Source organism: Platalea leucorodia, assembly GCF_965183815.1.
Source record: "Platalea leucorodia genome assembly, chromosome: 2".
In the NCBI taxonomy this organism is placed as follows: Eukaryota; Metazoa; Chordata; class Aves; order Pelecaniformes; family Threskiornithidae; genus Platalea; species Platalea leucorodia.
Genome location: NC_138824.1, coordinates 43797545 through 43810660, shown reverse-complemented (window position 1 = coordinate 43810660; position 13116 = coordinate 43797545). Strand labels below are relative to the sequence as shown.

Here is a 13116-nt window from a genome sequence, read left to right as displayed (position 1 = left end):
AAAGCTCAGGGCCTTTCCCTAAGGAATGAGGACCACAGCAGGGTGGGGGCTGAGCTCCTCCTGCAGCCCAGGCACCCAAGCAGCCGGAGCTCCCTCTTGTGGGAGAGAAGCTGCAGGCAGGCAGGCAGGCAGGCAGGCAGGCAGGCAAGAACTTCATCACTGTGTATACTAACTGTGCACTATGGGCAATAACAAAATGGTGGACTTAATCCCGACAAAAACACCTCATCTCCAGAGACAGAGGCATATCTGCATCAGATGACGCAAAAAGCACATTTCATTGCCGGTTCCAAGGTTTTCTGATTTGGACATTCACAGATTCTCGTTTGTTTATGAAAAAAAAATATATGCTATAGCTGAATATCACCTGCAGTTTTCAATACCATGGCATAGAACAGTAGCTCTTAGAATATCCCAGTGTGATTCCAGCAAATTTCAAGTTATTTAAGTTGGTATTGTATAATTAATCAATTTATATAAACTGTTGCAGTTGTAGCGTTTCTTGGGACTCTTAATAGGTAATCATGTAGCCAAGTTTCAGATCCAAATTTGACTACACTGATTTTCTTTTTTCCTAGCAATAGTTCAGAAGAGGCTAAAGAAGGAAAAGAAGGCAAAGAGGAAATTGCAGGAAGCACTTGAATTTGAGACTAAACGACGGGAGCAAGCAGAACAGACACTGAAACAGGCAGCTTCAACAGATAGTCTCAGGGTCCTAAATGGTAAGAAACCAATTTTTGCCTCTGTGGCATTACCTTTCGATTTAAGTGCCAAAAGAAGCTTGTTATATTGAAATTTTATAACATGATGGGAGGGAAAAAAAAGAAATTATCTTTTCTTTCCTTCATTCAAGTGATGCCTCTCTCTTTATTGTTTTGTTACTTTATATAGTATGTGCAAATAAACTCACTGGAGAGAATGTCCAAACTAGGACAATTTTATATTATTAGCTTGAGAAGTCAATTTTTTTTCTTCCTCTTTTTCTCCCCCCGCTTCATGCTTGGAAAATCTATTGCTCATTAATCTTCCTAGTCTAACAAAAAATTGTCCTGGCCTCCAGTCATTGTTCAACATTAAAAAAACTGACAAAGGTTGATTGTATTGTAATTCAGCATTGGAGTAACAGGTTGTAAAAAGGGCTATAAGAATCAAATGAAATATGTGTCAGTCTTACCTTTCTATGTTTCTAGACTCTCTGACCCCAGAGATAGAAGCTGACCGCAGCGGGGGCAGAACAGATGCTGAAAGGACAATACAAGGTAGGAATTTGCAAAAGGCTATAAATCTAGATCTTGCTATATGAGTTTTTCCTCAGCTTTAGACTGCTATTCAAGCATGTAGCCTACCATCTGGGCCACATCAAAACAAGTTCAAACAAGGTCAAGTTCATCTTCCTTGTTTATAAGAGAGAATACATTCTGTGCTGATAGATTTTCTTTAAATTAATAGGTCATTTCTGTTTATACAGAGCAATTAAAGAAGAATAATTAATTTGAAGCAATATTGGGTTGAATCTCAGACATGCTGAATGCAGTTTTTTGTGAATATGTATAGTTAGATTTGAGATAACTGTTTTTAAAGGTATATTTGAAACATTTTGAGCCTTTGAACTATACAAATAGCTAAACCTAATGGGTAACATTCAAGGCATGATGAGAATTTCATAGCTAATATTCAGTGGCAGTTACTGAAAGGTATGTTTCAATAAGCTACTCCAAGCATTAACGATAAATAATCTGTTTATTCCCTTCTTGGATTTTTCATTTACCATATCCCATTATTTACATTTTAATAAAACAAATCTGCTGAGTAAATTTATACATGAAATACTAAAGAGAGCCATATTACTTCCCCTGTGAATCTAAATGTATATATATATATATTGCAAACACCAAGATATTAGTACAGAACAAATTTTTAAGGTAGTATTTATGTTATAATGTCTTCTCTAGTCAACAGGCTAAATCTACCTACATGAATACTAAACAGTAAAAATAGCATTTGTTTTCAATTGTAAATGAAGGTGCATTTTTCAGAGGCAAGCCTAAAATGATTAGCTCCAGTAATCGCTCTCAATTGCCTTTATTTTGCATTTTGAAGTCAATCATCTTAACAGTATCATTTGACATCTTCTCTGTGTTATTTAATCACTTTTTCTAACTCCTAAAGAGTTGTTACTGGTGTGCCACAAGGAGACTGTAACAACAGAATAAAAAGTCAACAAGCTTTTAACTATTGAGCATATAAACAAATACAAAAGAGGCAATAAGTTCTTATGTAGGACAAACACATGTATATAAACAAAACAATTTAGACTTAAAGCAAGTTATGTCTGCAAAGTCAATAACTCAGAAGTTGGAGTATGCCAGATTAAACGTTGCCTGGGAAGTGGGCACATGTTATGAGGTTTGTTATTCCAGAATCCTGCTTCCTTCCCATAAAATGTATGCCTTATTCAAAGCACCATTTGACATAATTAATTTAGTAAGAATCCAGTCATTATGTCATTTTGTTATAATCCAGTCATTTTGTTATTTTGTTTGGTGGAAAGAGAGACTTCTAATTTCTTGGGAGGCCATTCTGTTACACTAGTCACTGCAGTATCTGAGCTCTGTGCAAACATTAATTACTTTATCTTCAGAGCATTCCCACAAGTAAGTGAAGTTTGGAGTATTCCCATTTGAAAGCTGGGAAATAGAGTCACAGAAAGATTAAGGTGACAACTTGCTTAACTTTTGAGTAGCTAGGACCTATTTTTTCAGGATACTTTGCATTTTTGGCAAAGGTATTCAGTGTATTTAAAATCACTGTTTCTGTTGAATTCAGTTTCATTTATGGGCTCAGATACCACGCTGGATATTTATAAAATGAGCAACACATAATTACTGAGTATTTTGGAAGTATGTATTCTAAAGGACTTATCCCAAACTACACAGGAACGGCACATCAGCTTTTTAACCAATATTATCCATTCTTTTCCAGCTATTCTCTGCATACTTATGCTCATTTCGTATCTTTCCATTTGTGCAACAAATGAAATCAGGGACTTACAAGCAACATTCTCAGTAATGATGACCTTTCCTTGATTCATCTGTCTAAGGTGGTGCAAGGAAAAAAAAAACAATTCACACATTATTATTTAATTAAAGACTGGACCATAATATATTCTGATCATGATATTGGATCACATTGCAAAGGCAACCTTAATTCTGACATTTCCTGTCTCTACTTTGCAGTCTTAACATATAATTAAAGTCGGGGTTTTTTAAGACAAGGAAAAAAGAAGCAAGAAATAGAGTTGCAAATTCTTATCATTTAATATATTCAGCTTAATTGTCATACAACAGTTCAGAACTTTTAGATCTACTACAACATGTAACCCTACAACACAAATGTAACTGTAGGAGCTATTGTTGTTGTGGATCATCTATTACAGGCTGGCAGGTTTCAGAAATCCTTCAAGAAATAGTTAATGGCAGACGAGTAATGCAAAGTGTCAGGACACTTTGTGTTCCCTTCTGATATTGGAATGAGGATTCCCTTTCACCATAAACTCCCTTTTCTCTGTGTCCCCCTTAGCATGTATCCCTGTTACTCTTCTGTCTCTGTGTCCCAGTTCTTCCTAGTTTCCTCCTCCTCACTCCAATTCCAGCTTTTGTCAATGGCTAATCTCATTCTTTCCTGGCTCTACATTACACTGTGTTTCTTTTTTCCTAACTTCACATTCTTCCAGCATTTTCTTTTGAATTCAGTTTCATGCCACCCTGATTATTTCTTTAATTACAAGCTCTTTCTGTTCTCAGTGACCCCCAGACCCCTGTGCCTGTCTGACCGTTCCCGTTTCCTCCTCTTCTCCAGCCATTTTGAGAGTTCATGCTGCATCGACATTCCCTGTTACCTGCCTTTACTGTTTGGTACCATGTCTCTGTATTCTCTGCTTCCCTTTGCCTCCCCATCAAGCTCACATTCCCTACTGCTTTCAGTACACATTCTGTTTCTTCTTCTGCATCTGTCTGGATATCAGGGAGAGAAGCACTGAGAGAAAAGCAAAGAAAATTTCTCTGTTCTTATCTCAATATTTGGCACAGCAATTGTTTGCAGGAATGAGGAGAGAGAGTTGCAGAGAAAGAACTGCTTCATTCCTGCAGCACTGGGATAAAGCATGCTCAGTACAGATGGGCTCCTTGGGGAATTTAGCTGCAAAACTGTACAAAAGCTTTCCAGTGGGTGAAACTGGGATTTTTCCAACACTTTTTTGAATTTTCATCGGGGCAACAAAGACTATGTCTTTCCAATTTTGCAAAACTTCAATTATGTCCTTACATTTTATCTGTAAATGATATTCTGTATACTCTAGTATGCATTATAGAAGAACTATTATATAGAATATGCAATATATTCTATAACAAGAGTATAATGCTATCTCTCTCTTGTTTCAGGTTCTGGGAAAAAATACTTACTAGGGAAATACTTATGCCTTCCTTATTCTTCTCAAAAATATATTTGTATCTTGGTAGCAAAGCATGTCTGGGGTAATAGTCTCTTTATCTCCAATCATTAATTTTTTTCAACTTACTGTATTAAGCATGCTATGCAGTTCTATAACTAAGCAAACAAAAGTAGGAAAGTTGCAGCATTCTGTAGGGAAGTAATTGAAATACCAAGTGTAACTTCAGCATTTAAGAAAATATTACGCAAGGAAATCATAATTAAAAATAAAGATTTATCTACTATTTATTATAAATAAAAGGATAGTTGTCAACTTGAAGTTATATTTAATGTCGATATTTTTAACTATATCACTTTTGTGAGTCAGGAATAGGACTAATTTAAGTGTAAAAGATAATTGCATTTGTCAATAAAGGGGGTATGTTTTGTTCTATTTTTCCTCATGCAGCACTCATTCAGATTCACCTTTAGTTCATGTAAAGTCTCTAAAATGGGAGAGATAATAAGAAATTTGAATCTGAGACTACAAAAAGAAGCATTACAGGATATTTTAGGGCTGGGTTTGGGTTTTTTTAAATACTGGGTCGATAACAGTTTGCTGGAATATCCATAAAGTGTTAACAAGTAATCATAATAAATAACCCAATTATGGGTCTCATATTTTTTAACAGATACAAACAGATACTAAGTTATTAGGAACTGGTGTAGACACTGGTTTTAAATGTTTTCTTTCTTGCTTCTGTTTAAAATAATAATAAAGCAGATTATCCTCTTCTCCATACATATTGTAGGTTCACTAGATGCCTATGCCTAGCTCCCAATCCGGTTTCCCAAGACCCCCTCATCCCACACAAAAAGGTACCATACAAAGATAATGTTTGACTTATATATACTGTTTTGTTACCAGACCTCTTACTAAGCACTAGAACAATGACATTTACTGCCGCTCTTACTTTCTTATTTCCATTAACTTTTTCTTCCCCACCTGGTTACTTACCATGTATTTGTCTGCCTACATTATTAATTTTTCTTTTCCTCTATAAGACCCACATTCCCAGTTTTCTGTCTCCCAGTAGTTTCCCTCCCAAGTCCTGTACATTCATCTTCATTCCATATAAACACCACTCCCTTTACACATAATCTAAACTCTTCTAAAAATGTTCTACTGCTGCACTGTCTTCCCCATTGACCATTCTTTTCGTATAGTGTCCCTGTCATGTCTTCCTTTTTTCAAATCATTCCCAGATTGTTTTGTGTTTTTCTCTCAATGCTATCCTGATAAGAACAGGAAGCTTAACCAATTTTTCTCTCTCTCAGGCTGTTATTTTATTTGTCTTCTCCATTTCTTTCCTCTTTTCTAGCAATTGCCTCAGCTTGTACCTTTTCTACTTTCTTCCAATTAATTTCCAACTTCTGCATGCCATCATTCCAGCTACTTCTGAAACCAGCTCCATCTTTTTCTGCTAAAAGTCTTCTCAACCTGTTCAGTTCCCATGAATTCTCAAGCCTAGCTTTTTTTACCCAAATGTTTGTTTGTGTTCCAAGAGACCCTTTGCACTTTGCCTGTCCTCAAAGTTTTCCTGTCGTACTCCACCCTTTCAGTCAATTTTTCCTTAACTATGCATTCTCCTCTAGTGCAAATTTTGTTCCTTTTGTCCGTTAATCAAAATTTCATACCTCCATTCCTTATTTTGCTGCAAATATTTTTTTTTTCCTTCTAGCACATTATCAGCCTTTCTCCAAGTGAGTCTGTTATCTTACTCTCCCTGTCCCTTAGCAAAATGAACTTAGGCTTTCCAGGCCCTTTCCCACCGACTGTTTCTTCTCCTCTTCTGTAGGCTCATATTAACAGCGCAGTTAAGTGTAATGCTAAGTGGCTTCAGACTGTGCTTTCCTGATGTAAGAAAAAGAGCCACTCATCTACCAGGCACATAAAAGCTTCCAGGGCCATCTGTCTTTTTCCCTCCCAGAAAGGACGAGGCAGGAAATGGAGATGTTGAGCAGATCCAGGAACAGAGAAAGAAAGCAACCAAGCACACTGACTGCAGAGTCCTGTATGAAGTTACTTGTAAGGCCTTTGAAAGCTACTGAGGAAGAGTGAGAGAGAAATTATGATTTAATTTTGCCCATATCAAGAACCTAGTGTGTGCATTTTGCTGCCTAAGTACTAGGGGAAAGCTGCCCTGCAGCTGCCCTCCACATTAATAAAAATTGCTTAGATACAGCTTCAGTCATTTGCCTGGAAACCTAACCTAAATTGTTTTCTGTGTTGGTTTGAAACTTCTTCGATCTATTTTTCAACATGCAAAATCAGTGTAATAATCTCAGCAAACGATAGTCCTTGATTCTTTCTTGCTATATTTGTGTTTGAAAGATAGCTATCTGAAGGACTTCCACATTGAAAAGGAACTTTTGGTGGTTGTGAAGCTTGTGCACACGGTTCCATTTCTGATGTATAAATCTTGGACAAAAGCATGTGGAAATGTGTGATGATATTTCTTATGAGATCAAAAACTTTATTAGAAAAGGCCATTATCAAGGCTGTAAAGTCAAGCATTCCAAAATTAGGAAATGGTAGAATTAAGGTTGCCGTCTTTGTGTATGCATCATGATATAATCTTTAATTATATGATTAGATACTGTATTTTTCACAGTACCCTGTCTCATTCAGTGCAGGGGACAAGGATGTAGTTGAATAAATGGCTATCTATCCAATATTTTCTTTATCTTCAGTGCTCAACGTGTGTTCTCATGCTTTATATAATACCTGGTTTATGTATAATACTTTCATCATTAGACATCAAGCTTTACGGAAGAGGTGTGAATGATTATCTCAATTTCTTTCATATGTTAAATCTTAATTTTGGCATTTCCTAACAGTTGAATGTTTTGCTTCACCATTTGAATAATATCCTAGGTAACCATTTCCTAGGGTTTTGTTTTTAACACGTAAACTACAAAGTCAGAAGTTTCACTGTGAGATGACATCTGAAAACCTTATGGACTTGAATCTTTAGATTCACAGTGATAAAGCTAACAAAGTAACTGATAAATTGTAATACCTTATTATGAGCAGTGTGGTCTAAGGAATGACCATTTTGCCATGGGGGCTTTACAGATACTTGTTGAGATAAATAAAGATAATTTTGGGATACATTTCATGCTCTTGGGCACAGAATCTCCCATTCATTTTTCTTGCAACCTGTATCACTTTTAACAGTGTCTCCATCAAGCTTTCTTATTCTTGTTTCTTCCTCATCTCTGGCCTTTATATCAGTCCTAATATCTATATCCAAATTTTGTAATCTCTTTCTTGCCTCTTTTTTGTCTCACCTTTCAATACAAGTTTCTATTTATATCCAGTCATAATTCCAGCCTCTTATTTTAACTTCTTACACCTAATGTCCTTGTTAATCAAGATCCAGACGTCTCCAGATATTGGTTCATAATACTCTATCCATATTCTTTATATCCAGTTACTTGTCAAGATTTCTCCCTCTAAGAAACTTCACATGGCTTTGCCTGACTTTCTTGCCCTATCTGTGTTCTGTCCCCCGTCTTTCCTTTTATTCTCAACCACTGGGTCCTGTTCTTGTCTAGTCAGTCCAAATCACTTGGTCCCCCAACTTCAGTCTCAGTTACTGTCAGCCAGTCATTTCTTATTACTAGCTCCCTTTCACAGTGTCTTCCAGTGCCCTGGTTTCTGTGTTTCTATCTATGTGTTTAACCAGTCTCAGTCACTCTCCTTAGTCACATTTTCCATCTTAATTTCCAATTCCAACTGCTTCAGACTTCTTGTCCTAATTTCTCTAAATCTTAAGTTTTATATGAGTTTATGTTTGTAGACTTGGAGAAGATTACTGTTGGCTGCTAATCATAGATAGGACACATTTCCAGTGCAAGACTACTCTCAAATTAACTAATGATTTTTTAAAAATAGTTTTCAATATTCTCAAATGACAGGACATCTATTTTTTTTCTGGGGACATCAGTTCTTTTTGCAGCACATTTAACTAAAATGTCTTTAGTCTTTCCTTCATTTATTTTGCCCATGATATTGACTGTGATGACCAGCATCAAGTCCATTTTTTATCCATTATCCTTCTGTAGAGTCCCTTCAATAATTGCATCTTTCTCCCAGGGCTTCTATCTCCTATCTTTGCATTTCTGTCTGTTCCCCTCTGTCCCCCTCTTCCTCTTAATCAAAAGCAATTCCATTTTCTCCCATAGCTCCTCAAAGACGAGGTCATCCATCTGTATAATGCCATGTAAACTGATGGTCATATATTCTCTACAGTATTAATTGAATAAACCTAAGAAAAGAAGAACACCTGATTCTTTATACATTTTACCAGTCTTGTTCTTGCTTTTTTTCTCATTAAAACATCTTAGAAATGTTATATATATATATGTGTGTGTGTGTGTATATATATATATATATATAAACTTGTAAATTCTGCATTTTGATTCAATTGACACTTGCTCATCAGTTATTCCATTTTTACTGCCGCTTAGTAAGTACTGTGGATTTGTTGTTACTCATTTATTATTTTATGTGACTTCTAGCAGAAAGGTGCATGGGGTTAGTGTAGAGACTTGATTCTCAAGTGCATTTATCAGGTCATTTTCAGAATTAAAATATATTTTCACTTTCCCATGTGACATTCCTTCTTCTCTGCTGACCCATTTCAACACTGTTTCAGCTTCCCTTGCATTGTTAATTTCCTATTTTCCTTCCACCTCTGTTTCAACCTCCCCCCCCCCCCCCCCCCGCCAAATATTACTTCAGAATATCCCAAGTATTTCATATTACACCACTTTTTTGACCTGCAAGGCAATGTGTGTGCATGATCTGGAGCTACATGTCTGCTGGTTGACCAGGTGGCTGACTAGGAGATACATGCATTCTGAGGGATCAGTGACAAGCTAGGAGATACGCATTTTCTGCTGGACATCTTGTTGCTGCCTCTTGGCAGCTGGGCAAATCAAACAGTACATGATGCTTCTCAGCAGCTGATGGGCCAAACAAATGGTTTTTCAAGCTGCAAGAGACCCACGGCCCACCTGTTGTGCAGGCCTGCTATAAAGGTTGAACATTTCAGCGGGGAAAAGAAGTCAGGAGCTGGAAACAAAGCTGTCAGAAGCCTGGAAGGCAAAGAGATTTTTTTTTTCTAGATATATTGAATAACTGCCCAAGGAAACATCTGCTACTTAGCTAGGCTGTTTATGGAAACAAACAGCTGACTATTCTAGACCCATAGAAATATAAAAAGGTTCTGTGAAGCAGCAATGACAAAACAGTGGACTGCTTTTTTTTTTGTAGATGAACTTTTCTGTGATTTCTAGGCCACTTAGCCTGTTATTCCATGAGGCCAGATTAAAAAAAAAAAAAAAAAAAAAAAAAAAAAGAACCTAATATTTTCCATTTAATTTGTCAAGAAAAAGTCTTTTTTCAGCTTAGGAGTCATCAAACAGTAAGAAGGTCTGTCTGTGTTTGTGAAATACCATGTCTTGTAAGAGTGTGACTTTCAGCAATCTGACAGATAGATTTTGCATTTTTCTTTTTTCCTGTCTGATTATCAGGTTTCTTCCTTAAGTTTTCCATTCTTAAGATTTGTGAAGTTCAGTAAGACAACTGGTTTCAGTCTCTACAGCTTTGGTTGACTACAAACATAAGACAGGAGTGGCTGTGTAATGTGACTGCCCTACTTAGGGTTATTCTAGCACCTCTAGGTAAGAGTAGTGATCTGAGCTACCAGAAAAATGTGAAAAAGACAACAGAATGGAGCAAAGCTGTTGTAGTGACCCACTAGGGAGTGATGTCTGCTGTCTTGTTATTGATCCTTCTCTGCATGCCAGAGTTTGTCAAACAAATTGATGCATTGGTGAAAATGTATGCACATGCACTGTTCAATTTTAGAAGCTGAAGGGTAGCGGTTTTTCTGCACTGCTCTTCTCTTTTGTCTTTCTTATGCTCAAAAAAACCCCCAACTTTCAGATCTAGTGGTGGTGTTAAAGGGGGGAAAATGTTAGAAGTTCAGTGTCTAACCCTCAGTGACATTTAGTGGAGCTGCTTTACTAACTCCCTTTGGTTAGTCCACCGGATTCTGTTTTATTTTTGCTCAGCCTTCCTAAAATATTTGCCGGTTAAACATTGTTCCTATTTGCAGTAACACATACTTATAATGCTTCATTTTCCTTCTGATTAGTGCCTTAAACTTCAGCTGCTTTTTGACTGCAGTGTGTAAAGCCTTGTATTAATGTCAGGGTCATGCACTTATTATTCATCTGTATAGTGCTATGCACTTCAATGAAATTATATACATAATAATAAATAACAACATTAATCTGTGTGCACCACCTTGAATTCATTACTGTTGCAGAAGGTATATCTCTGAAAATAGGTGCTCTAATTTTTATACATTTTAGAAAGAGCTGGGCTCTCTCCCTTTACACTAATTTAAATATTTTTTTATTTCCCCTAAGAACAATAAGCCTTACTAGCTTTACCAGCTCACAAGTTTTAAAGACGTTTGTTTTACTGATTTTTTGTCTTGTCAGACAAACCAGTATAGTTCAGATTTTAAACCTAGATTGTACACTAGACATTTATGACATCTCTTGCTAGTTTGTCTTTCACTGTTGAAATCTGAATACTTAATGAAGAAACATAAAATAAAGATTTATTTTGCTTCATATTTCCTTGACCATGAATAAATAGTAAAATTATCTTACAATGCATGGAAACCAAACAGTAATAAGTATGTTCCCTATCCCCCTGCCCAGGAGTCCAGCACTTTGGCAGGTTTTCATCTCCAGCTAATCAATTAAAGACAACATTGATTAACTTAAACAGAAGGTGGTATTGATTGCAGGCAGTAACCTATAAATAGACGATTGTTTCATAGTGTTCATAGGTCATTGTTAGCTACACCTTTAAACTTTAAGGTACATAATCCTGTTATCTATCACCCAAAAAGCAAAGGAAGGGCACAGAGTTAATAACCAGCTACATATATGTTACAAAGTATTCTTACAGCGCCCCCTCAGTCAACACTTCCACTCTTACATAAACTTTTTCACATTTTCTTTGAAATTACTATCTATTGCAATTTACATCTCATTTTATAGCTGTATATATACGAAGCTGCTGGAAATCAAATATGTTCATGGCTTTTCTACTGAGATAAATGATTAATCAATCAGAGGCTTTCTTCCAACACGGTACTTTAGTGCACTTTTAAAGCAACTATGTGTAAAATTAATGACTAAGCATGAACAGAGTCAAGTGGGAAAATTCAGGACAGTAAGAATATTAAATAAAACACATTGTGCACCAAAAAGGCTATTAAGACTTTATATAGAATTGTTTTGACTTGTTTCATTTTCGTTCATCTCTTCCTCCCTCCCTCCTCCACGTTCATATTATTCAGAGGAAAGGATAGGATGGATGAATTCTTACCTAACAGACTTCCGAGGTCACGCCAGTCATCTTGCTACCTGGGAAAGATGGGCACTGCAAGCCACCATCCTACCTATTTATGTTTCCCATAAGTACTCTGTTCCCTTCATCTTCTCCCTCAGAAGGTAACTGAAACCTGAACAGGCTGGTAAAACACATGTTTCTAGCATAGTCTCGTCAACTGAAAAACAAATCACTTTTTCCCTTCTAGAGAGAGAACTAAAAGACTTTATTTTTTTAAACCAGGATGAAAAATCGATTAAAACAACAACAACGACATCATTTCAGTGAAATGGTGTTTCTATAGCCTATCATGAAACAGATACAAACAAAGTGGATTTCTAGTTCTTTCACAACTGAACTATAATCCTGTGCCTCTTTAGGTTGGTTGGGGAGCTAGATCTGCTGACTGTAAGCTGTTTATCAGTGTTTGCCTCTACACTGTGCAGAGAGCTGCCCCTTTTTCTTTTTTTTTTTTCTCTGCCACATTTACTACTTCGTAGACAAGTGCTGGAAAGTGGCATCATGTCAGCTGTAATGTGTGTCATAAAGAAGATTGTTTCTTGGCATTTGTTTTTTAAACTACTATAGAGATTAAAAATGCCTGATGCTTGTGTATCATCCCCTTATAAAGGAACTTCATCTGTCAGTATTAGTGTTGCATTCTTCTATGAAATCATTAAGACTTCACCATCAACAGACCTCAAAATATTTAATGGTTTCAAATTTTTCTAGTAGTTGTGCTTCCCTTGCTGTGACTTGTCATGTGAAGCATGAGAGAGACAACTCTTATGCCAAAATAACAGTAATAATTTTCAGTTCTGCTAAAAGTACTGTGCTTTAGAGAACTACTAGTACAAACTAGTAGCCGCTAAGTTACTTTATTCACTTAGCACACATAGAAGGAAATCTATTAGACAAGGACATCCATGTCTGCCTCCTGAAAGGTACTACAGCTTGGGTAGATAAAAAGAAACATCAAATGCAGATTAGATTTCAAATCTTGGATTTAAAACATTAAATATGAACAGTGGCCATCCTGTTCAGCAGCCCTTTTTGACTGTCAGCCACCACCTGCATTGAAGAAGAAAAGAAAATTTCTTAGCGAGCCATGTGAGCTAACCTGCCAAGAAAGGTCATCATCAATTTCCCATCTCATCCCTGCATGTCTGAAATTCTGAAAACAGATTTTCCGAGAGAAGTTA

At 36.5% G+C, this 13116-nt stretch overlaps 1 protein-coding gene across 3 annotated transcripts in view; it reads left to right on the top strand.

The window, feature by feature from the left end:
• Positions 1-13116, top strand: part of DACH1 (dachshund family transcription factor 1) — a gene marked incomplete at its 5' end in the record, with an annotated part of 365795 nt that overhangs the window by 329364 nt on the left and 23315 nt on the right. For all 3 annotated transcript variants that reach the window (XM_082334175.1, XM_082334174.1, XM_082334176.1), the window contains 2 exons: positions 579-722; positions 1191-1259. In XM_082334175.1, coding sequence (XP_082190301.1) covers positions 579-722; positions 1191-1259 — 213 coding nt within the window. The remainder of the gene's footprint in view (positions 1-578; positions 723-1190; positions 1260-13116) is intronic.